The sequence below is a fragment of the Aythya marila genome (assembly GCF_965140915.1).
Source record: "Aythya marila genome assembly, chromosome: 4".
Classification (NCBI taxonomy): Eukaryota; Metazoa; Chordata; class Aves; order Anseriformes; family Anatidae; genus Aythya; species Aythya marila.
The window spans coordinates 6,003,131-6,025,491 of NC_139045.1; the positions used below are offsets into that span (position 1 = coordinate 6,003,131).

At 43.9% G+C, this 22,361-nt stretch overlaps 1 protein-coding gene across 3 annotated transcripts in view; it reads right to left on the reverse strand.

Moving 5' to 3' along the window:
* Nucleotides 1–9,740: 9,740 nt before the first annotated feature.
* TET2 (tet methylcytosine dioxygenase 2) overlaps nucleotides 9,741–22,361 on the reverse strand; it is a 70,201-nt gene continuing 57,580 nt past the window's right edge. Inside the window, exons 7-11 of one of the 3 annotated variants that reach the window (XR_014317356.1) lie at nucleotides 20,420–20,509; nucleotides 17,875–18,012; nucleotides 16,140–16,500; nucleotides 11,911–14,836; nucleotides 9,741–10,217 (exon numbers count right to left, since the gene is read on the reverse strand). Coding sequence is in view for 2 of the 3 variants with exons in the window: in XM_082758680.1 (XP_082614806.1) it covers nucleotides 13,431–14,836; nucleotides 16,140–16,500; nucleotides 17,875–18,012; nucleotides 20,420–20,509 (1,995 nt within the window). In the remaining variant the exon portion in view is untranslated. Of the gene's footprint in view, nucleotides 14,837–16,139; nucleotides 16,501–16,539; nucleotides 16,690–17,874; nucleotides 18,013–20,419; nucleotides 20,510–22,361 lie in introns of those variants that run through there. The other 2 variants (XM_082758680.1, XM_082758681.1) reach the window with 2 other exon arrangements.

Genomic DNA, 22,361 nt, shown 5'->3' on the forward strand with positions numbered 1-22,361 from the left:
CACCTCTCCTTGAGGTACCTGGTTATCTCATTTGTTTGCACTGTGTGACTTCAAAATAAATCCTGAAATGAAAAAATAACCCAGTTAAAATTGGAAAAAGCACTCGGGGTGGTGCTGCTGCATCCCACGGTGTGAATACCCATTTTCTGTGCCCCACGAGTGGGAAAATAACCAGGGTGCCTGTAACCCCACGTCCCTGCCTCCCAGCCTGAAGGTGCTCCACAAGCAGAACCAGAGACGAGATGAGGTGAGATGTGATGCGGGGCGTGCAGTGCTTTTATGTGGCAGGGGAATGAGCGTAAGGCTGCGAGCAGGGCTCTTGGGACGTGCTGGGAGAAAGAAAAAGGCTCCTGTGGTGTCAGGGCAACCACAAGAGAAGTGCCCCGATGCTTGGAGGAGTCCATTCCTGCTCTGCCTGGTTTTCAGGCTATGAGTAAGTGATCTCACAGCTCGTGATTGAGTTTTTAATATGCCATTGATAGGACTGTAGTGTTAGCGTAGTAATTAACACGTTTTGGAGGTAATTAAGCACAAGAGCTTGTATGGCTAAACTAGGATAGTGGCCCAAGGAAATGGGTAAAATTTCTCGTCAAGTGGAATGATCCTGCCCGATCCTGGGTTACCAAAGAGAAATTTGAGATTTTAAGCAGAGGAGAAACTGCCTGCATCTGGAAACACTTCAGGCTTCAGCTAGGTTTTACGAATTTTAAGAGACCGAGCTCCAGCTAGGAAGTGTGAATTGGTTCATTAGCTGGCTGTTGGTGACCTTTCTCTCTGTTTATTTATGTTGCTAATGCTTTCTGTGCATTAAAGCAAGAAATCACAGCTCTCGTTTTCCTCCTGTGGAGCTTGCCAGCCTTACTTTGCCGCGTGAAACCTCCCCCTGCAGCTGATAAGGAGCGAGCTGTGTCAGGGGGTAGCCATCCCGAGTAAATCAGGGCTCCCAAGGTGAGCTGGGCTGGGTGGAGGCTCGGGACTGCCCACCTTCCTCTCCTTCAAGTGTAGGTTTTTTTTTCCTAGACTTTCTGACTGTAATTTGTTTTTCTTAGTGATCCAGTCATCGCGCCACCTTCCAGCCCCAGGGAATTAGTCATCCCCAGCTCCTTTCTTCCTTTCTCATTTCCAAGGTGCCTTAAAATCAGATGTGAAGCCCTGCGGCTGGGGTGTGGCTCCCCTGGGTGAGTACTTGCAGGTGGTGGGGCTGATTGTTGCTCACCAACTTTCCTATGCAAGTACCAAAAGCGAAGGTCCTTGATGTTCCTTTTTTGAGGCTTCTTTTAAAATCAAGCAGGCAAAAGGGGCGTTCCGATTCCCAGCCGCTTTGTGCAAAATCCTTTCTATTAGTGCCTTTACGGGTTAGAAATAATTTTAAAATAACTGAATGACATTTTCTTTGAACAGAAATACCAGTGATAAGTAGAGGTCTCCTAAAAATTCTGGCGATACCTTTCCCTTTTTCCCCAAAGATTCCTTTGCCAGCTGATGGCTTTGAGTCAGTTGGGGTGGCGAGCCTGTTAGGAGAGTGGAGAGCTCGAAGGGGGCACGGTGGCTACTGGAAAGCTGCAGTCAGCACGTGGTGAGGTTTAAAGCGCTCGGATTGCTGAGGGATGATTTCACAGCAGAAAGAAGAGTCTGGGCATCCCCAGCAGGCAACAACCTGGGTGGTGGTGCTCGCTGAAGACCCCAGTTACCTTCTCTGTTAGGGCGATTCTGTTTCTGACACGTTGTTAGATCCCTTCCGCACCTGAAAATGGACGTGGAGATGCAAATCTCCAGATCCCTGCAGGAATTTGGAAACTGCAGCAACTGGCGTGGCTCCAAAGAGGCCCCTCATGGTTGTCATTGTGGTCTCTTTGTGGTGCCAGCTCTGAAAGCTGCATTTGGGCTGCCCCAGCTTGATTTCTCTGCTGTTCCTGGGGGTTCACTTTACCCCCAGCTCCTTGTGCTCTGTTCCTGGGCACGTTCTGTCATAGCATTTAAATCCAGGTGCCTGCTTGTGGAGCCTTGCAGATGGAGGCCTCTGGTACAAACGAGAAGCCTGGCACTTAGCACCTTACCTTCACTTCATAAACGATCCCCTCTGGCTTGGCCTGGCTTCCTGCAGCATTGCAACAGGCGGCTGTAAAATCGCATCCACAGCAAGGAAGTGTTGCAATCTCTCTCCTCACTGTCCTTCCCCTCTTTCCCCCTTCTCTATCATGCCAGGATTGTGCTGATTTTCACTATTTCTGTTTTTTTTTTTTTTTTTTTTCTTTTAAGGAGGAAGCTGAACGAGACAAAGCTTGCTCCTCTCTCACTCTCAAGCCAGTTCTCCATTACATGTGACACGTCCAGAACTTCCCAGTCCATGTCTGCCTTTAACTGGTAGCAGCTACAAGCTGGTGCCTCCTGTTCGATGTCACTTGTGTGCATCTTGGAGTAAAAAGTGTGTTTGGCCTGGTGAGAGCTCAGCAAAAACTGCTTGATGGCTGCATTGCTCCTAACAAATAGGTGAGAGTGAAAGCAGTTCAGTCAGTTTGGGGTCATTTCTTGTACCTTCACAGGTACTCTGTGCTCTGCAGAACACCCGTGTGGTCTCGAGCTTTCCCACAAGCCAACGTCCCGTATCCATTGTAATCTTAGTGCTCTGAAACTTTACACATTGCCTTTTGGGAAGGACCTTTGAAGAAGCAAGCTGCTGTGAGGGTTTCTGGCATCTCCAAAGGGTGAGAGGCTCGGCACAGCACTGTTCTCAGTAGCTCTTGCAGGCTGAGCTCAGCCCTGTAAGCAAGGCCCTGTTTATAGGGGAAACCATGCGTTTCCTAAACTGTCTGCCTGCATCTCTACTGCTCATATCCCAGGTTGTGCCACGTAGCAGAGACTATTTCAGGAGCATTCAAAAACTGTGTAAACAAGATCTGCCTTCTGTAAATCTGTAATTACAGGAGGGGAAAAAAAAAAAAAGAAAGGTATTTTAATAAGTATTGAAATAGGTGTTTATGTAGGGTGATCTACAGTTGGTCTGCACTCATGCTTTTCAAAGTGGCTAGCTGAGCGTTGGATGGGTAATGTGAGACATTAAAAAGAAGCTGAAGTGCCTGCCTATATTCTCATCATCAGGTGGCTTTAAAAGGTTTCAAGCTGTGCACTCTGAAAAACTCAGAAGGCTCCAAGAGCTTGTAGCGTATTTGGCCACGTCCTTTCTATAGGCTTCAAGATGTTGCTTCATTCCTTCCCTCAGACCCTAGTGATGAGGGAAAGTGATAAGTGTGTGTGTGTTTGCTTTCCACGTATATAGAGTTAAACCAAAGGAAGGGAAATTGAGTGTCTTTGTTTCAAATTACTTCACCCCTAGAGAGTGCATTGGAGTAGCAAATACTCCTTGCCCTAGTGCCATTTGCGGTTCCCAGCAGCCCTGCAGAGCTCAGCGCTGGTTAGGCAGGGGGCTGCCCTTCTGTAACACAGCACGCAGATGTGCCTGAAGCTTTACAGTCGGGCAGTTTGCTGAAGAAGGCTCGGACAGGGTTTGTCCAGCGAGCTGTTTTGTTCAGCACTGTGTGGTTATCTCCGACCACGGCAATACAGCGTGCCCGTGGTCCTTTTACATCACTCGGAGGCATCCAGAAGCATCCTTGTTGAGCCGTGCATCACATCTGTAGCTGAGAGTTGATTCTGCCCTCTGTTTTTCTTTTTTTTTTTTTTTTTTCCTCTTTTCTCACCTAGCCAGTTCTTGATGCGGTATGATTAGAATCAGGAAAGAAATCATTTTGTATGGATTTCTACCGGTAAAATAAAGTAGTCAGCAGATCTGCATCTCGGGGGATTTTATTTTTTAGAAATTTTTTTCCAGACATGACAGCATCTTTCCCGTCTCTTGATGATGCAAATAGGATTTTATGGGTCGTAATGAAATATTTTATCGATCATATTACGAAAAATCAATGGGAAAAGTTGCCCTGGCTGTCAGTTCTGTGCTGCCTACGATATCCGCAGTGACAGGTTTGACTGCTCACCATTGTGGCTGAGAAGAGAATACCTTGGGGTGCCCAATTATAGCAGCAGCGAGAGGAAATTCAGAAGAGTAATTTTGGCTTCCTTCATTGCCTTTATGTTGGCCTGTGGATGAGTGGCCGTTCCACTCCTTTCAGATTTCACAGCGGCAAGAGCACTAATGGCAACTCGGTGCAATTTTGACTTCTCGTGTCCATGAGATTGAATCAATGCTTTTCCTTCCACATTTAGTAAAACAATTTTCCACGCACGCTGAGCAGCTATTCTTGTCTGTACCTGCTTTGAGATGGGCTAGATGAACTGGAAGATTTTATAGAAAGCTCTCTTCTTTCTTTCGCTTCTGCTCCTGCCACCTCCCCCCCCCCCCCTTTTTTATTTTTATTTTTTTTATAAGCTGCAGATTGACAATGGAGCAATTCTCTAAAGGAGGTAGTTTTTAAGGGAAAGAAGTGGAAAAGCCAAGTGTTTTAACAGGGCTCGTCTCTTAGAGGGTGGAAGCTTAAAGCAGGAAAGAAGAATGTTAACAGAAGCAGAAAACAGCAGCTGGGCACTCGCAGCTCAAGGAAGGATATGCACGTCAGGCCCTGTGACCGTGGCATCTGAACACCTGAATTGTTGATGTGTTTCTTGCTGTAACCTTGCTGCGTGGCTTGGAGCAGAATCTCTTGCAAGGGAACTGTGACCTTGAAACCCAGTAACGACGTCAGGTGCCTCAAGGTGGTTCTGAGCGCAGTTGAGGTGCTGAAATCCATTCCTGCAGTCGGTGAGTTCCCTCTTCAGCTACCTCTGGAGGTGCTGCATCTGCAGACAGCTGGATTTTGCCTTCGTATCGCCCGGGACTGCTCAGATTTGGAGTCCCACTGTGTAGCTCCTAAAGAAGTGTGCCCTGACCCCAAAACAAAGCGTTCCTCTGCCCAAGTTCTGACCAAAACCTGCTGGTTTTTCAGGGGAGCCGAGCTTCTGATGAGCATCATTTCTCTGTTTTGGCCAATTTTAAAGCGTAGCTGGAAAAGGAAGGAGGGGGCCTAGTGGGGAAGGTGCTTCTTGGTGAAGGCAAGCTGGGGTCACACGCTGTCGCTGAGCACTGTCCCTCAGTGTGCCGGTTAGCATGAAGATCACATCCACGTGCAGAAATGAGAACAGGCAGCAGAGCTCTCCGTTCCCACACCACAAAGTCATGCTTCCCCTTAGGCGTAGTTCTCTCCCTCTGGCCCAGCAAATACACAGTTATAACTTAGGCTGAGCGTCGGGAGCAACTCATTCCTCGAGGACAGGGACACGTTGGACCCTCTTGCTCCCTCCGTACCCCCTGTACCAAAGGCCTCAATCTCTTAGGGCAGTAGTTTAAACGTGGTGACCGTGCTTCTTAAGAGGAACCCGGCTGCATTTTTGGAAAACATCTGCCTGTTTAGTGGGCAAGAGATGTCTTTCCAGCTTCTGTGGCAAGAGGTCATGTGTAACTTAAAATCTCTCTTCTTAACTGCAATTGATTGATCAGAGTTAACTGAACAAGCAGGGACTGTGTCTGCCCTTCAGCAGGGGCCCTTTGGGAACAGCCGCGAGCAGGAAGCCCCTCCACGCATCAGACAGTGTCTGGGCACTGCTTAGCCCGTGCTCCAGCAGCAGGGAGGCAGGCAGCAAAAGGCAGCAAGCCTCTTTGGTTTGTTTTTACCAACACGAGGTGTAATGCATAAGCTCTTCTAAAAGAGGGCGGTGGCTTTCCTAGCCTGATATTGTGCTGCGTAATAGCATAATCGTGTGATAGTGTGAATTTTTTCCAAAATTATGCTGCAGAGGTCTACCTCCGGGGAAATCTAACAGCAACGCGCCGTTGGGGACTATCACCTGGCAGTGAACTCCTCTCTGGAAGAAAACAGCTCCGATGTCCCCAGCTACTAAGACCGGCTGTACCTGGCTATGTGGGTACTTAGTTATCTATTTATGTAGCTCTACAGTGTGGTACTATAAACACACAGATAGAGAGCACATAGAAATATTTGTTGGGCATGCAAACTTCTCAGGTCTCCTTTAGACCTTTCTAACACAGTTCTCCAGCAAGGTTCTGTAAAATTTTCTTCTTTTTTTTGGGAGGGGGTCTAAGTACAGCTCTCTCTGCTCGCCTGTGTTCCCCAGGGAAGCAGCTGCTGGCGTGTGGGACGTGGTGGAGGAGGCACTGCTTTCTCCATGCAGCAGCTGCAGCAGCTCTGAAACCTTGTGGCTACACTTGACCTGCTTTCCTCGACAAAAGCACATCTGGTTTTCAGTTCGATTTAACTTGGAAACCACGTCTCGGGGCTGGGATTCCTGAATTGCATGCGCTTCTTCACAGCTCCGGTGTGTTGCTGCTGGGCAAATGACCAAGATGGCAAATCCACAGTGTTTCTCCACACAGAGGCTGTGTGGGTGTCACAAAGGTTCAAACACAGCCGTAATACGGAGCCTGGAGGCTTTCAGCGAGGGCCCGGACCTCCAAAACAGGTGTGGTGGAGGGCACAGCTAACAGATGTCTTCCCTTTGCTGGGCATCTCTCACCTGCCCCCACGGCAGCCCTCCCTCTGCTCCCAGCAAAGCATTTGCTGCCATGAGTGAGGGCCAAATTTCGGACCAGCTTCACGCCCACCCAGAGCTCAGGCCACGCAGGTGGGAAGAAGGGCTGGTCGCAGGAAATCTGGTGCCTCTTTTGGGGGATAGAGGTGGGAAAATGCCACCCCCCCATCTAAATCAGGCACGTTCGCTGTGACGGTAATTGGAATGCAGGCTGGGAGCCCCAGGATGCCACTTTCCCCAGCCCTTTTCAGAGCAGGCTGCACTTTAAGCCATCCCCTCCAGTTAAATCTCTTTACCAAAGTGGTCTCCGTGAAGGCTTACATACAGGAAGATAATGGTGCTGTCATTTCTACAAATAATCACAACGGGAGCAGAAAAATAAAGAGGAAGATGATTATGCCTGAAAATCCAGCGAGGTTCCTCTCGCTAATGCGGTGCAAGCGAAGAGAAAGCTGAACCACCACCGCCAGCTGCTCCTGCCAGCCCCCAGCCCAGCTCTTGTCTGGTGGCTGGGACCAGCGGGAAGTGTGTGACCCCTCTCCTGACGGCTGGCATCTGGGCACCCCTCCTGTGCTCACAGGGATTGGGGCTGCTGGCACCCCGCTGATAACGGGGTGACCTGAGCGTGTTGTTTGGGGCTTGAGTGCTTTGGGGCTCAGTATGTGAGTACACAGCATCAAGCCCCGGTTTCCTCTGCTGATCAGAAAGGATGGCAGGATAGTAGGTTGTTAATAGCTGTCTCCCTGTTTGTTACTTATTCCAGTGCAAATTTCTTCCCCTCCCTCTAAACAGGAGGATTTGTAATCAGCAGCACGGTCTGTGCTAACTTCATACATACCAGGTACTCCCTTTGCAGGTCAGAGGTGAGGCAAGGAAAACACGGAGCTGATTGACTTCTTTGCAAGTTCTGCAAGAATTGCTCCTAGTACAATATTTGCCCTAATTAAACCGACTCAGGGAATCATTTACAGGTTGAAGTAAAGGGACCCGCTTAATACATCAGCTCAGCTGGAAAACAGAGTGGCTGGTGCGGTGCTGGAGGGAGAGCAGTTGCTGTAGCTCAGGGGAGGAGCAGGGGCTAAAGCTGTCAGTCCTCAGGCGAAATGGTCAGTTGCTGAATGCCCTGAAATTGTTGGTTACATTCACACTAGGTACGTGTAGCTGGGTGTAAGAGAAATGTCACAGAGGCATGTTCTTCAGGAAAAAGGTTGGTGAGGTTGGCGTGGCACTTGTCACACGAGCGTGCAAGTCACCAAGATCCCTGCCTGGCAGCTCTGTAGGTAGGTGTGTTGCTGTACCCTCCGAGCAGAGATACAACAAACCAATCGTGTGTTCCTAAAAGCTCTGCTGTGAGGCTGCGTCAAGCACAGGCTTCGCCTTTAAATCCAAGGTCTTGTTTCTGTGCTTTGCGACCTACCTGAATGAAAGATCTGGCTTTTTAAAACGTCATAATTAGTATTTTAAAGTACTGGTGAAAAAGTGCAGGCAGAGAAACCACCGCTTCTTAATCCGTGCCTTCTCTTGTAAGATAATTTATTTTGCAGAGGTAAAACCTTTCGCTTATCTGTTTCTTCCCCACTCCTCCATGCTGGCTACCTTCCTGTGTCTTTGAGCAAACCAGGCGTTGCTCTTAAATTTGCCTGGGGTTTGTTCCTGCCTGGCTTGGCTTGTCATAGCCATTTTGGTCATGCCCATTAAAAAAAAAATAATAATTAAAAATACATCATCTTCTGCGTCTCTGAGGTGTCAAGGCAGGAAACAGCCAAACAGAAGACGAAGAGGAGGAAGAGCAAGGCAGGAGCTACCTGTGGGAGCTGGCTGCTCAGCTGCGTGCCCCTGGGTGCAGCTCCTTTCTGAGGGCTGGTCCCTGCGGTCTGGGGGCTGACGGAGGTGGTGCCTTGGTCACAGGCAGCTGAGACAGGAGCAGACTGCTGCGTGGTTGTGGGAGCAGCGCGGTTAAGCAGGTACCATTTGACTTTGGCCTCGAACCAGGGAGGGTTGCACATTGTTAGCGGCGCCTCTGAAGCGAGATCTGTCAAGAAGTGCGCTGAAGAGAGCTGCTTATGTGAAAAGGCAGCCGGTGGGAACGTTCATTAGCGGCAGGACTTTTTCCTGGGAAGGCTAAAGGGGTGCCAGACCCTTTGTCAAAGCTAGTGCCTCTGTCAGTTCCAGCTGTCTAATGCATTAAAGTGCACCTGCGCACGGCAAAGAGCAACACTTGGCTGCCACGGTGGGTTCGCCTGCCTCGAGACGTTCCCGTCTGGGAATATGCTGAGAGCCAGGGGTGAACGTCACAGCTTTCCTGAGTTTTAAATCACTGATTCCCCAAGACGCTTAGCCATATAAATGTAGGGAGTGCGGGGGCTTTCCCGAGGTGCACAGCACTGATGGATGGGGTAACCGGGGTTGGCAGCAGACCTGGGGTCTTCAAAAAAAGCGAGCCTGAAAAGCATGAAAGTGCTGATTGTCGCAGCGCCGTTTTGCAGCCACAGAGAGAGCAATTTCTGCCTCTTCTCACAGGGGAGAATATTGCAGGTTTCAGTCCTGACATCCCTTGAAGTTAAAAGAAGGGACTGTGAAAATATGCTTTTGTCTAGTGCCTGCAACACGTGTCCTGGTATTCATTTAGGCATTGTTTCTTACTGCCCTTTTTTTTTTTTTTTTCCCTAGATGGTTTGATTTAAATTATACATGAGATTTTATTTTATCGTTTTATTGTTTTATTGTTTCTTAGTACTATCCGCCGGAGCATCCTGACACTTGGAGTAATTAGAAACCAACTAAAAAATGCCTAAACATGAGATAAACACCCAAAAAACCATCCGAACCCCAGACTCCCCCTTGTCCTGCCTCTGCCAGGTGTGTATCCATGGCTGTTAGCTGAGCAGCAAGCAAATGCCAGCAGTGAGTGTGCCACATTCATGTGTCCACAGACACCAGGAAGAAGCCAGCGATGATGCTCCACAGCCTCCTGTCCCTAAAAACTCCTCCCTCCATCACTTTAGCCACGGATTTTATTTAGCAGTAGCCTGTGCTGAAATAGTAGTGCCTGAAATCTTTAAAGGCTGGAGTCGGAGCGGACCTAGCAATAAGCCTGGTGTCTGGGTCTCCTGGTGTGGAGCCTCTGATGATGTGTTTCATTTAAGCTTTGCAGCTGAGGAAGACAGAGGGGGGCTGTGTCAGTGTGGTGTGCGTGGATGCCTTGCTGAGAAGTTTGGGCCCGCTTCTTTCCTGCTGCTTCTGAAGCTCAGGAAAGGCTGTATCCCCGTGCAGCACTCAATGCGCTCAATTTCGAGGCTGCTGAAGTATGCAGCTTCCTCTGTTTCTCACACCAGCTTTAATTTCTCCTGCTAGCAGCTTCCCCAGCCCTGTTCATTGTCATCCGGTCCCTGCGGGGCTCCTGGCCTGTGGTTGGCACTAGGGCTCCGGTTTCGGCACGCTGCTGTTGTTGCTGACTGATAAAAGTGACAGGGAAAGACAAGGTTCTCCAAGACAGACTTAGAGTGCATTAAATAAATATAAATTTTATTAAAAACACCCACATCTCAGCGTTATCAGGAATGATATAATAATAAACAGCTTTCAAATAACCTGCATTACATTACAATACTTACAGTATTTATAACCATCCTCAGATTCTTTTTATAGACATACCAAACATTTCATGAAAATGAATGAAACTAAAGTAAAAAAAAAAAAAAAAAAAAAGTAGAACATAAGCATAGAAAATGCACACAGAAGTTCATTACCTTAGTGTCAAACTGCTAAAGTTTCCTACACAAGTTAACCACTAGCTTTAGAAGTGAACTTTATACCACTGTGCGTCAATCAAGATGAAAAATTCATTCAAGTAAAGTTGACACCACTCAGAAGCATCTTCAAGTATGGCTATAGTCAACCTGATAATCCTATACAAGCAATTTTATGTCTGCTTTGTCATTCGATCCAACTGAGGCAGGGTTCTGTACACCAAAAATTACAGTTCGGGTATTTACAATACATAACTGCTTCACCAACTAAGCTTCCTGCTCTTGCTGCCAGCAGTTTGGCAAATGACAGTGCACGGCATGTTAACCAAACGTCTACTGGGGATCAGATGAATCATATAGGACTTAAAACATAATCACCAAAAGATGAAGATTAGGAAGGATTTAATTAATCTGACACATAACCATCATTAATTTTTTTCTTTAAAAAGGCGAAACTTTTGTTTCAATGCAGTGGGTAAAAGTCACAGACTGAGAATTAAAAAAAAAAAAAAAAAAAATTGCCATAATAAATATTTGACCATTAAACCCAAAGGCCTCCTTTGATTTACTCGAGTTAGGTTGTGATTCTGTTAGATAAAATTTCTTTTGACCAAACTTAATCTTACAGTATATTGCACAAGATATATCTGGGACATGGAGGTTTGCATGTTTAGGGAAGCCCTTGTACAGACTGTACCTTTTTTATACTTTATTTTATTTTATTTATTACAGTATCCAAGAAGCCTTGTTTAGAGAGTGACTTGAAAAACTCTAGCAAACAGTCACTTGCCAAACCCCTGCCTTACATTTTTCCCTTTAATCAGCTCAGTGCATTCTACTTTCTTTTGTTTATTCGTTTGAAACAGGCAAAACATTCTAAATCTCTTAAACACTTTCATTACAATAAAAAGAGCTAACGAATTTACAAAATTAGTTTTAGTTACATCAATACATGTACAAGGAAAATTAGAGAAGGGATTCAAAAGAAAAGCATTAAATCCCTGAAGGAGAAAAAAAAAAAAAAAAAAAAAAGAAAAGAAAAAAAAAAAGAATAATATATTTAACCTACAACAGCTTTACATACACACAGGTGACACGTTGGCATAGGAGAACATGAGCTGAAATATCCCTGAATTTTTAGAACCAAAAAAAAAAAAAAAAGTTGAAGTTCAAGTTATACTTGCTAAAATGTCAAGTATTGAGAGAGTTTTTTTTTTTTTTTTTTTTTTCAAAGGCTATTGGGGGAAAAAAGATGGTATACAATATATAAACTTTCACACTCAGTTCAATATCCTATTGCCAAACTAGTGTTGAGGTATATGACAAGTAGGAACATCACTCAAACCTTTTAATGTATTTTTAGCTCACATTATGATATATTTGTAGCAGGCTGAGTAGCACCATGATGTGAATTCAGCTCAAAACCCAAATATATATAGATTTAATATTTTTACAGTACTAAAATACTAAAGCATTGCGTTAAAAAAAGTTTTGTTTACAATTTAATTTACTATACAACTCTCCTGCTTTTTTTTAATAGAAATTAATGTTTTAAAACCACCACAGCAAGCCAGCTGCCTATTTTTTTTTTTCTATTTAATCAACGGAATCACACAGAACTAACCCTGTTTCATTCATCTTGTGTAGGCATCGGTCTGCTCAATCTTCCTGGAAAAGAGGACACTTGCACCGAGAAATGACTTACACCACAATGTACATAATTATCAACACAAAAGCAGTCTGCCATTCAATAGTTGAAGAGCATACAGATCTTTAAAAACAGCAGAAGCCCAAGCTAACTAGTTGTAGTCTGTCGCATGCTGCTAATTATTACCTGTGGTTAATATAAAATTCTTTCCTTAAAACTGTACATATTTGAGCAATGAACTTGTCATAATTGTAGAAAACAGTTTACAGTATAGCTGTGTGAGATGAGCACCAGAAAAACATGTGTTTTGTGTACTAAAGTATTCCCTTATATCCAGTAAGCCCCATTTTTACCATAACTGACTGTATTAAAAATGGATATGTAGCCCACTAGCAGATGCACGGCTAAAACAAAAGTATTTAAAAGCTTTTTTTTTTTTTTATTTTAAAAAAATTATCTTTGCATTTTTAAAATCAAAGTAAACTCTTTTTTTTTTTTTTTTTTTAATGTCTTAGTACCTTAGCATTGTTCAAGTTGCCAAGCTTAGGTAGACAAAGTGCTTTTGAAACACTATTTTAAAAAAAAATCTCTCTCTCTATATTTTATTGTCCTTTTCTAGGACTTGACTGGATGAGCAAAATCCAGAGGTCTTTGTAATTCCCATATGTTAAAAAGTAAGCTTATTTTAACACCAGGTAAATTCAATACATACATGAATGAAAAGGTCCTCCCTGTTGTCGAAGAACATTTGAATACATCATTGACATTTTAATCGTTATAAAGGCAATAACTGCTTGACTGTTAAAATAAAGACACCGTTCTCTTAGATAGCACCATGTTTTTAGAATATCCAAACAAATTCAGTGTTTTGCTGTCTATTCATTACGTTTTATACGTATCTACTTTGTTAAATAAAATCAAGAGACTAATAAGATTACAGTAAAAACTGCATGTTAAAAAGCCATAATTCCAGTATTTCAGTACATTGTAGATTCAGCACCAGATGTTATTTTAAGATTCCTGCAGTTGGAATACTACAGTATTATTTTTTAGGATTTTTTTTTTTTTTTGCTCCTGTTCCATGACTATGCAAACTCAATGACATTAAAAGTGGTCACAGATGTGCAAAACTGTAAGAAAAAAAAAAATCCATTTGCAGATTCTCTCTTTCAGTAATGGAGCCAGTGTTTTCAAATGTAAATTGTGAAACACTTTTTGTTTTGTTTTTGTTTTTTTTTTTTGTTTTTGCATAGGATGCTTTGGTCTTGTTTCCTACATGCCATCTGTGACCACTTAAAAACCAGTGGAAAAGAAGTGCGCTAGTGAGATTACCTCTTTATGCTGGTGTGCCGAGGCTTTTTCCACCGATGAGTTTAATAGAAACACTGCTTTCTCCTCCACCCTTGCCTTCCCCAAAACCTGAACGAGAACTACCCTACTGATGAGTTGTTGTTTCTTTTTTCTTTTCAGATGAGGTAACCAACGAAGGTGTGAAGTTAGATATATCTGTTGTAAGGCCCTGTAACCCGTGTAAAGGCATATGGAGATGTCGTTACTGTGGAGTCTGTGGTGACCGACAGCGTCCGTTGTGCAAGAGACTTGATGAAGCGCACGTACGTCGGCTCCGAGGCTTCGTGTGGCTCAGCAGGCTCCCGCTTCGCTTTTTTGCCGTAGGATTTCTGAGGCACGTAGTCTGGACCGTATTTCTCACACTCCTCTTCCTTCTCTCTTGCCTTCTCAGCCATCTTGGCCTCCCACAGAGCCAGGCCGTGTTTCGGCTCGTTCATGCTCTTGTGCTGGTAAAAGACAAGGGATATTCTGGTGGGATGGTTCCTGTTGGGGTTTTTCAGGGGGGTCGTTGCATGGAGCTCGCGCTTTGCACACTCTATGAGAATTGACCCATGAGATGGAGCAACTGCCACTCCTCCAATTTCTGGATCCAGGAAGCTCTGTTCACTATCGGACCAGACTTCATCGGGATCCTCTGCTTTTTCAGGATTCAGCACATCGGTTTTCTCTAAACCGCCTTGGGGAGTAGTCCTATCGTGGTTTTGACCTGGAAGCATGCTAGACAAACCATTGACTGCATGGGAGATCATTTCGCTCTCCTTGTTTTGGAGGTGCAACGAATTAGGAGGACCACTGAACATATTTGGAGCGGGATGGTAGTCGTGTGCTAAATGTGGCGGGGGTTGCACATGGTGATGTTCAGTGGTTTTATTCATGGAGGCATAGTCCATGCTTGGATTACTCAGATTGGATTTTAGCCTCGAGGCTACCTCCATAAAATGGCCATCAGCCTCGTGGGTGGAGTAAGAGGAAAAAGACCCTACGTGGTGTACATTTGGTCTAATGGTGCAATTACTGAAAGAGTCGACCTGCATATTTTGGTTTCCGTAATTCAAGTATTTGGGACCAAAACTCTGGTTATTCCCAAACCTGTGCTGGTATAATGTTTGAATGGGTGGCAGGCTTAGTTTAGACATAGGGTCTTGACTCTGACAGCTATACAAGTCCACGTGCTGATGCTGGGAGGGGTAGGAGCCCAAGTAAGAGGGGCAGTTGTCCATCGGCATGTTTCCATTGCATGGGTAGGGTGGATACTGATTATTTTGACTTAACGATCCTGAATAAGGGTTCATGGGACTGGAAGAATTCAAATAAGACCCCGCAGGCTGTGATGAGGTGGTGTAAAGATTCATGGGAGCCGACCCTCCGTAGGGATCTGAAGTGTATGAAGAGCTGGGATAACCACCGGCTGGATTAGGCAACCTTACATACAGATTTGCAGAACCTGAACCCGAGTAAGAATTAATGGGATTTGACTGGGAGCTGTTAGGGAGAGTGCGCTGGGGATGTTGCTGCTGCTGTTGTGAGGCTGGTCCTGAAAGGCGTAACAGATCTGTAGACGTGAAAAGAAAAGAACAAGCAAGCTTTTTTCTTCTTTTTTCTTTTTTTAAACGCATACTTTATAGATTCCTCATGATAAATATCTGTGAGTTTTCTAAGAAAAGTCTATCATATGATACGTTAACAGAGGTTCCCTTTCTCATATCTCAAATGCCATGCTTTAAGAAGCTGAATAAATACTAAGGCTACTCTTCCTTTTTGGCCTGCATCCAGCGAGATCAGATGCTAGCAGCAACGGGGAAGAGAGGACAGTGCAATCTGTTCAGAGTCACATGCACAAAGTCCAAAGAGTTGAATCATCATTTAAGTAGCCCATGAAATGGAGCATCAAAGTGCTCCCAAAAAGCCATGCACAAGGTGACCTTCTTTGACCCGAGAATAAATAAATAAATTCTGCTACATCTATATTTATAGAACTGCCTCAGAAAGAAATGGCCCTAGCTTAATGTTAAACAAGTAAATAAAATAAAATAACAAAGGTGACATTCACTGAGAGAGGGAACATTTCAGTACCAAGTGAGATTAATTGAAGACACGAGGGAAAAGCCATCATTCATTAAAGTGGCATAGTTTGATGGTTAGAGCCCCAGCCTGGGTCACAGGACAGCTGACTTCTATTCATAGGCATCTCGGTGACCTTTTGGGCAGCCTTGGAGGTATCGCTTTATTCCTCTCTGTGGAAGCTGCTGTAACAATCAAATAGTCACGAGGGAGGAACTCCTTTGCCCAGGATTCTAAATCTACTGATGGGAACTGCCAGGGGTTGTTAAATGGATTTTTAAACTCTTACTCCACTATGGAAAAACCTCTGCTCTGCTTTTGGTCTTGAAGCAGAGTATTTGTATATACAGTGGTAAAGAGGCTAGGCTAGAATCCACTCGGATTATGATGTTCTCTGCAACAGTGGCAGACAGCGAGTGATGTGCAAGTCGCATTTTCTTTAGCAGCAACATCACACACTTCTCTTCACAGCTCCTAGCACCAGTAGTCTTTTAAAGGTACTTTGCAATATGTTGAGTTTGTAGAAGCACCTGACTTCTACAGGCGTCAGCTATCCAGTCATGGCTTTCTCATGTCTGGTTTTTTTCTTTTTTTTTGCTTCTCTGAGTTGACCACAATTTGGCATTCTAGTATTTATAAACATGCAATATTGATATTTACATTCAAGAATTTCTCTTTTGTTTGAAACGGTCTTGTGCTGTGAAAAATGGTTTTCTAGAGACTCGTTGTAAATGGCCTCAGTTTCTAGGAAGCTTACCACTTGATAAAGATCCTGATCAGATTCATGTGTTTACCTGCTAGCTGCTTCGCGTGACTTGCTGCTTCAGCGTTGCCTTGCTTGTTGCGTGCTGCAGCAGACTTGTCTCTTTCAGCTTTGCTAGACCCATTCTCCAAGGAGGAAAGCTTCTCTGCAGCTGCCTTCTTTGCTTCTAGCTTCCTTTGCCGGCACGTCTTAACGGGCTCCGCTAGCATCCTTACTTTCCGCCGAAAGGAGGTAAGGACCTGGATGCTGCCATTCCTCTTCTTCTCCTCCTGGCCTTCAGCGCTTCCAAACTCATCCACATCAGAGACTTTGTACAACGGGAGCACGTGGAGCTGCTCATCTTCAGGTGTTTGGCCAATTTCACGATTGTCTTCTCTAGTTAGTGTGCAAACCTGTCAGAAAGGGGGTGTTAAGAGTAACTCTCTCCAACCAGTCTGAGAAGAAGTTGCCTGAAATACTAGCTTGTGTGTTTTACCTTGCCCTGACACTGTCAGCATCTGGAAAGTTGCTTGGAAACTTTAAGTTTCTGCTCAATTTAAGCATTATCACAAGAAGTCTGCAATTTCACTTCTTCCATTCCTCTGTTGGACAGTGTAAATAGAAACACAAAGTACATACATCTCTGTTTCTGGTACTGAAATGAGCAGTATAGTTGGGTGTCACCTAACATGAAATAAACTGTGTGGTCTACAGCACCACATGGGCAGGGAGCTAAAACAGTGAGAACTGGGACTTTGTACCCAACTGAAGAGTTTGCTGTGACAGATTATTAGCCAGGTACCTATTTGAAGTAGTGAGGAATGTAACGTACTGCCACTGTATTTCACACCCCCTTACAATGGCAGCTTCCAGCACTTTGCAAAGGAGACAGTCATGTTAACGTGCACAAAGATTTCAGGAGGGTCCTGTTGTGTCTTGCAGCATGCTCACTGTGTTAGCTCCAGCTAAAACAGGCATTGGGAGTATCTCAGTGGAGAAAAAGATGCTGATACAGACATACTCTGCGGCAGAATCATTGAATCAGCCAATCTTAGGAAGAAAGCTCAGCTAGGAATTTGTGTTTGATTGGTGGTGGTTGACTTTTCAACTAAGTCAGACCCTGGAAACGGGGCAAATTTGAGTTGTTACTGGATTATCACAGAGAGAGAATAAGCAGGAAACAGAAATAATCTAATAACCATCGAAAAAAAAAGGCTAGTTTTTCTGATATCTTGTACAGAAGTGTTGCAAATGCAGTGTTCAGAAGAGTTCAGAATGGAAAAGTGTCAAGTGAGCACATACATTACTAAGGGTGGCAAGGCTTGCAGGCTGTATTCTCATCCCAAGCAGGAATGAAATCCACAGCTTTCTAAACTCTCCTCGGAAGAAAGTTATGAAAAGCAGTCATCTGCTTCTGTTTTTATTTTATTAGAAGATATATAATCCAAAGTAGTTATAAAAAAATATTTCAAGATGACAAACATAAATCATTTTGTTCCGGGAACGCTGAAACAGGCATTTCAGCCCTGCTGGAACCTTCCTGCCATTGTCTCCACGGTTTCTCCTTTACCAGTTCTATATTAAACCTTCCTTTCATACATCATAAGTCTCATTCAGTTGAATGAAAAATTGTGGAGGGGGGTAATAAGTTAGCTCAATTACTGCTTAACGTTTCTTTTTTTAGCAATCTACGTTACGCAATTATAAATTTAAACAGACTGAAGTTAATGAATTAACTGTATGCAATTAGCGCTGGAACAAGGAGGCTCTGTGCATCGCCGACTTACCAGTGTGCTCCCGTTCTGCATATTGTGTAAGTCTCTGTGGGCATGAGCACAGAAATCCAGGCAGGCAGTGACCCCGGAGAATGGGCGACCTTCTTTTAACCCCAGGCGACACTCGGGTGCTCTGTGTTCGTACTCGATCTGCAATCAGACAACAGGTATCGCTGCAACACCCGGGCTTAGCACCGAACAGCAGGCAGCTCTCCTAACATCTTCGGGGTGGTGACATACGGCTCTTACAGGCAAATAAAATCAAGCAATTCTGTGGCAGTTTTATATGCCTCTTTCACTCCTTGCTGCTTGCTTCCCTGTTACCTTGTGTCTCTGCTGGGATTGTGAAACCGGCCAGTAATACTTTTCTGTGCATATTGCTCCTGATTCCCTGCCAGCGGTTTGTGTTTTTACATGACAAATACAGTGCATGGTTTCGGTGTCTGGCACTGCAAGAGTGATGTGTTTGTGTAGTCTGGAAATACACCAAGCTATTAAGGGAAAATGACTTTAGAAAACTGACTTCAGAATGACTTCATGAAAAATAATAATTTGCTTTTTGATTTGTAATATTTTGGCACACTAAAAGCCTATTTTCATTAGCTTTAGTGCAGCACTAACCCCTGACCAAAATGATAATTCAGTCAAGGCCGTATTTTCTATACATGTACTCATTATTAAGGAGCTTTGCAAAAAGTTTATAGTGCAACAATAAACCTTACACAAAAAGAAGGGATTTTGTAATGGAAGATCAAGCCTCACCCAAATGGCGGTTTCATATTATATTTAGAAAATATATTTATTAAAATATATATTTAAATTTAGAAATGAAACCCCATTCGTAAAATGCTTTGCTGAAATTCCTGTTCTAAGTTAATGGGAAATTAGAAATTTTGCCAAGTCTTGATCCAGGATCACTAAAAAGATGTCTAGTTTGCTCACAGTAATTTTTCTTTACATATTTGGAATATTTACTTCACTGGAATCTAAAAACAAAAAATCAGAAGAAAACTTGAAACATGGAGACTCCTTTGGAATCCAGTGAGAGTAGTTCGAAATGGTATCCACGTTATAATTTGGTTAGATTTAAAGGGTGTGTTTAAAACGTATCGCTGCAGAGGTTGTATGAAATGTGCTGCTGGGTCCAGTGGGATAAACAGACGCTTTCCAATTCCAGATGTTAATGCTGCTGCAGTCCTGACATGGATTGGAACAGATTTTGGAATTTGGAATCTCTTCTCAGGATTCGCAGCTTGGGATATTCTGTGATTCAGAGGGGGACTGGCTTTGGTTAGAGCTTTGGCTTTTTATAACCTGCTACTGCAGCCACACAAATCAGGTCTTGCTCATCTCCCTTTGAAGACACTTGACAATAGCTTGATCTCTGTTTCCCCACAAATTCAAGGTTTGCATGGAACTCCCGAAATAGGCCAGGCTATACACATTGCTTATTATCTAAGGTAGAAGTTGGAACTTGAAAAAGCATGTACATGTATTTTCAGCTAGTGTCAAGCTTACAGTTTATATGAAGAACTTTTATGAGAAAAGAAAAGCAACCCAAGCAAAGAACCATTTTATTTTTCACCACCCCCTCATTTCTAATTCTTCCTCTTCCTTTCTTCGCTTGCAGAATGTCTCTACGATATTTGGAGAGATAACCACAGCTAGTGGGCACGTAGCCACAGTTTCCTCCAGAATGAGTCTCCAAGCGTTATCTGATCAGGTAAGTGAAATCGGATCAGTCTGTACTAAACCTGCTTACCCTGCCTAGTTGCTAGTAAATACACAGCAAAGGAGTGAATTTAACTGCGAATATAAATGGACAGTTTCACGTTAGCTTACTGCTTGCATTACAGTGGAAAATGTGTTCTGTGCTGATTGCTACAGCAAGGGAGTGTTTTGACTGGGCTTAATGTTGTCAACAGGAAAGAAAGAAGATGTCACAGTTTGCAGTGGTGCTGGTAGCCAGGAGGCTGTAACTTCTGTGAGTGTTTGTAATGGTAGCAAGCCTGAACAACAAAAATGAAGGCCAATAGTTAACACATTTCAAAGGGTACGGCGTCAAATTTTGATGCAAGTATATGAAGCTTTGTTCTAAAAGCACGTCTGTAATGGCCACTTTGGTGAAAACTGTCACTTGAGAGAGCAGAACTGAAACTGTAGTTTCAAGACTCAAGTGCAATATAATTCTCTGCCTAATGACACTGTCACCAGTCTTGAACCGTCTCTGTGGCTGTTTTGCTTGTTTGGCTGGTGAATCGCTCTAAATCCAGAAGCCTTGTGTTGTAAAGCTGGATTTCTGCTCAAGTGTGAAGTAATGTTGTTGTGTTTATGCAGGTGAAAAGATTAGCTTTATTTAGTGGGTAACATTCTGCTAGTTTTACTTTTGAAAGCATTTTAAGTGGCACTGAGGATTTCCATTTGTCTTTAGCCTGATGTCAAAGGAAGGCTGGTACAAAATGTACATGAATGGTATGGCTCAAAGATAAAATGCTGGGGAAAGTGTGGTAAAAATCAGATGGTGTGACTCTTCCAGTTCCCATTCCCCCCACTATACCTGGTTGTTGTATGCATCAGGTGCAAGCTTCTTGTAGGTGGGCGCCATCAGGGTTGACAGATTCTGCAAATTGGATTCTAGTTTTTCTTCCTGTTAGCAGACGAAATAGAGTTCAGTGACATTTCCATACCCTATGTATGGACCTAAAAAGTTAGGGTCTGCTAAAACGGAGTGATAGATATGTAAAGGCCTAGATCGTGGTGGTTCTGGTTTAGACAATAACTATTATGAATCTCCTTTTAATTATATTGTTTCACAGCCTTAAAAAAGACACAATAGTAGGGTAGTGTGATCCTTGTGAGAGGATATCACCGACTATAATTTTAATTTGGTTTATCTTAAAAAGAATTTATAATTTTTCAATATGAAGGTGTTTTAGGTCCAAGCATGATGACCCTTGTTATTTTCTCTACTGGAGTTTTGGGAAAATAATATTCTTTAGAAAGCTTGAGAGAAATAATATCTGAATGCTCCATCAAGTTAATCCGGCCAATTTAAGGGTTTTACACACCGCGATAACAGCACTTCAACACATTTAAATTGTCTTTTCATGCAGCAACTTAAAATTATTGTAATGCATTAGACTTCAAAAAGTTCCCAGTCCTCATGCAATCAAGAATTGTGGACACACCTAGGAGTTGGTGCTATGCAGCTAGGAGCGACCACATTTCACCTTTCTGTAAGGAGATGGACATGCTCTCAAAATGAAGGGCTCTTTAAAAATGAAGTACTCCAGTAACACACTCCAGAGTTGCTCCCTATCCTCTCAGGAAGAGAATTCCAAACTCAAGACCTTACTTACACGCAGCCCTTATTTTTCATTTCAAATACAGAGAGAACAGTGGCATAATGGAGTGGTGTACTGGCTTGTAGGAGTATTTCATGAAGGTGTGAAGAACCTATGGGTTTGACAGAGTTTGGTACATTAAAGTTTTGTATCTCCTCCTAAAATTTGGGACTCCAAAATGACACTGTGAAATTGTCAGAGAACATCTTGCTGTGACCTTTTGTATGGTTACCATTTGTAAGCATAACTTCGAGCATTTATTGGTGAGGATCCTATTTGTGCTGTCTGTATCACCCATAAACCGAGTCTATGCTATGAGACCCTTGTCTGGATGTGTGCCCCTGCCTTCGGGAACAGGACTGGAGGGTAAAAGCGTCCTCTCTGCCCAGCTCTGGCTTGCATGGAATCAAATCCAGGAATGCAAGTTGGAAGAATGCCCTAGTGAGCTCTGGCCAGGTATCCAGCTTAGAAAATTTGGGGGGTTTAGGATTGCAGCTATGATAAAGAAGGCTTTGTGCCACAATATGATTGAAGGAGAGCTGTTTTGTAATGCTGGGGGACACAGAGGAGCAGCAGGGAGGAAAACCTATATGGTAATTATGATGATATTCTAAATAAAGTGTGCTATTTTCAGCACAGGCCATAGCATGCAGGCATGCCCGACTCTCTGATCACATACAAGAAATGTTTGGGTTTGTGTAAGATCCCAGAATATAGTGAAAGCTCTGGACCTATGCATCCGTATATGAGCAGCAGTCCAGGGACTAAATTTGCACGTGCATGCCAAAGCCAAGCTAGGCCATTAGAGCCTCCCAGACACACGAATAACTGGAGGTGTCCAGGGTTCGCTGCAATCATACCTTCAGAGACATCCTGTGTCCAAGCTAAGGTTGGTGCTGTTTTACTCTGACTCGTTTTAAATGATCGCCAGCTTGCTGTAACACAGAGCCCGGCCTGGAAACTATCAGTGGGGCAAGACTGTGTGTAGCACGAGGCTTCCTAGCCTCTTATTCCTATTGTACTCTCAGAGTTTCACCACATTAAGTCTCCATGCAGTCTGCTCTGGTTCCCAGTTGCAAGGTTACATGCCTTCAGCTGGTAAACCTTCCACTCTGCCACTGGGGAATGCCCGATTGCAGGCCTAATGCGGGCACA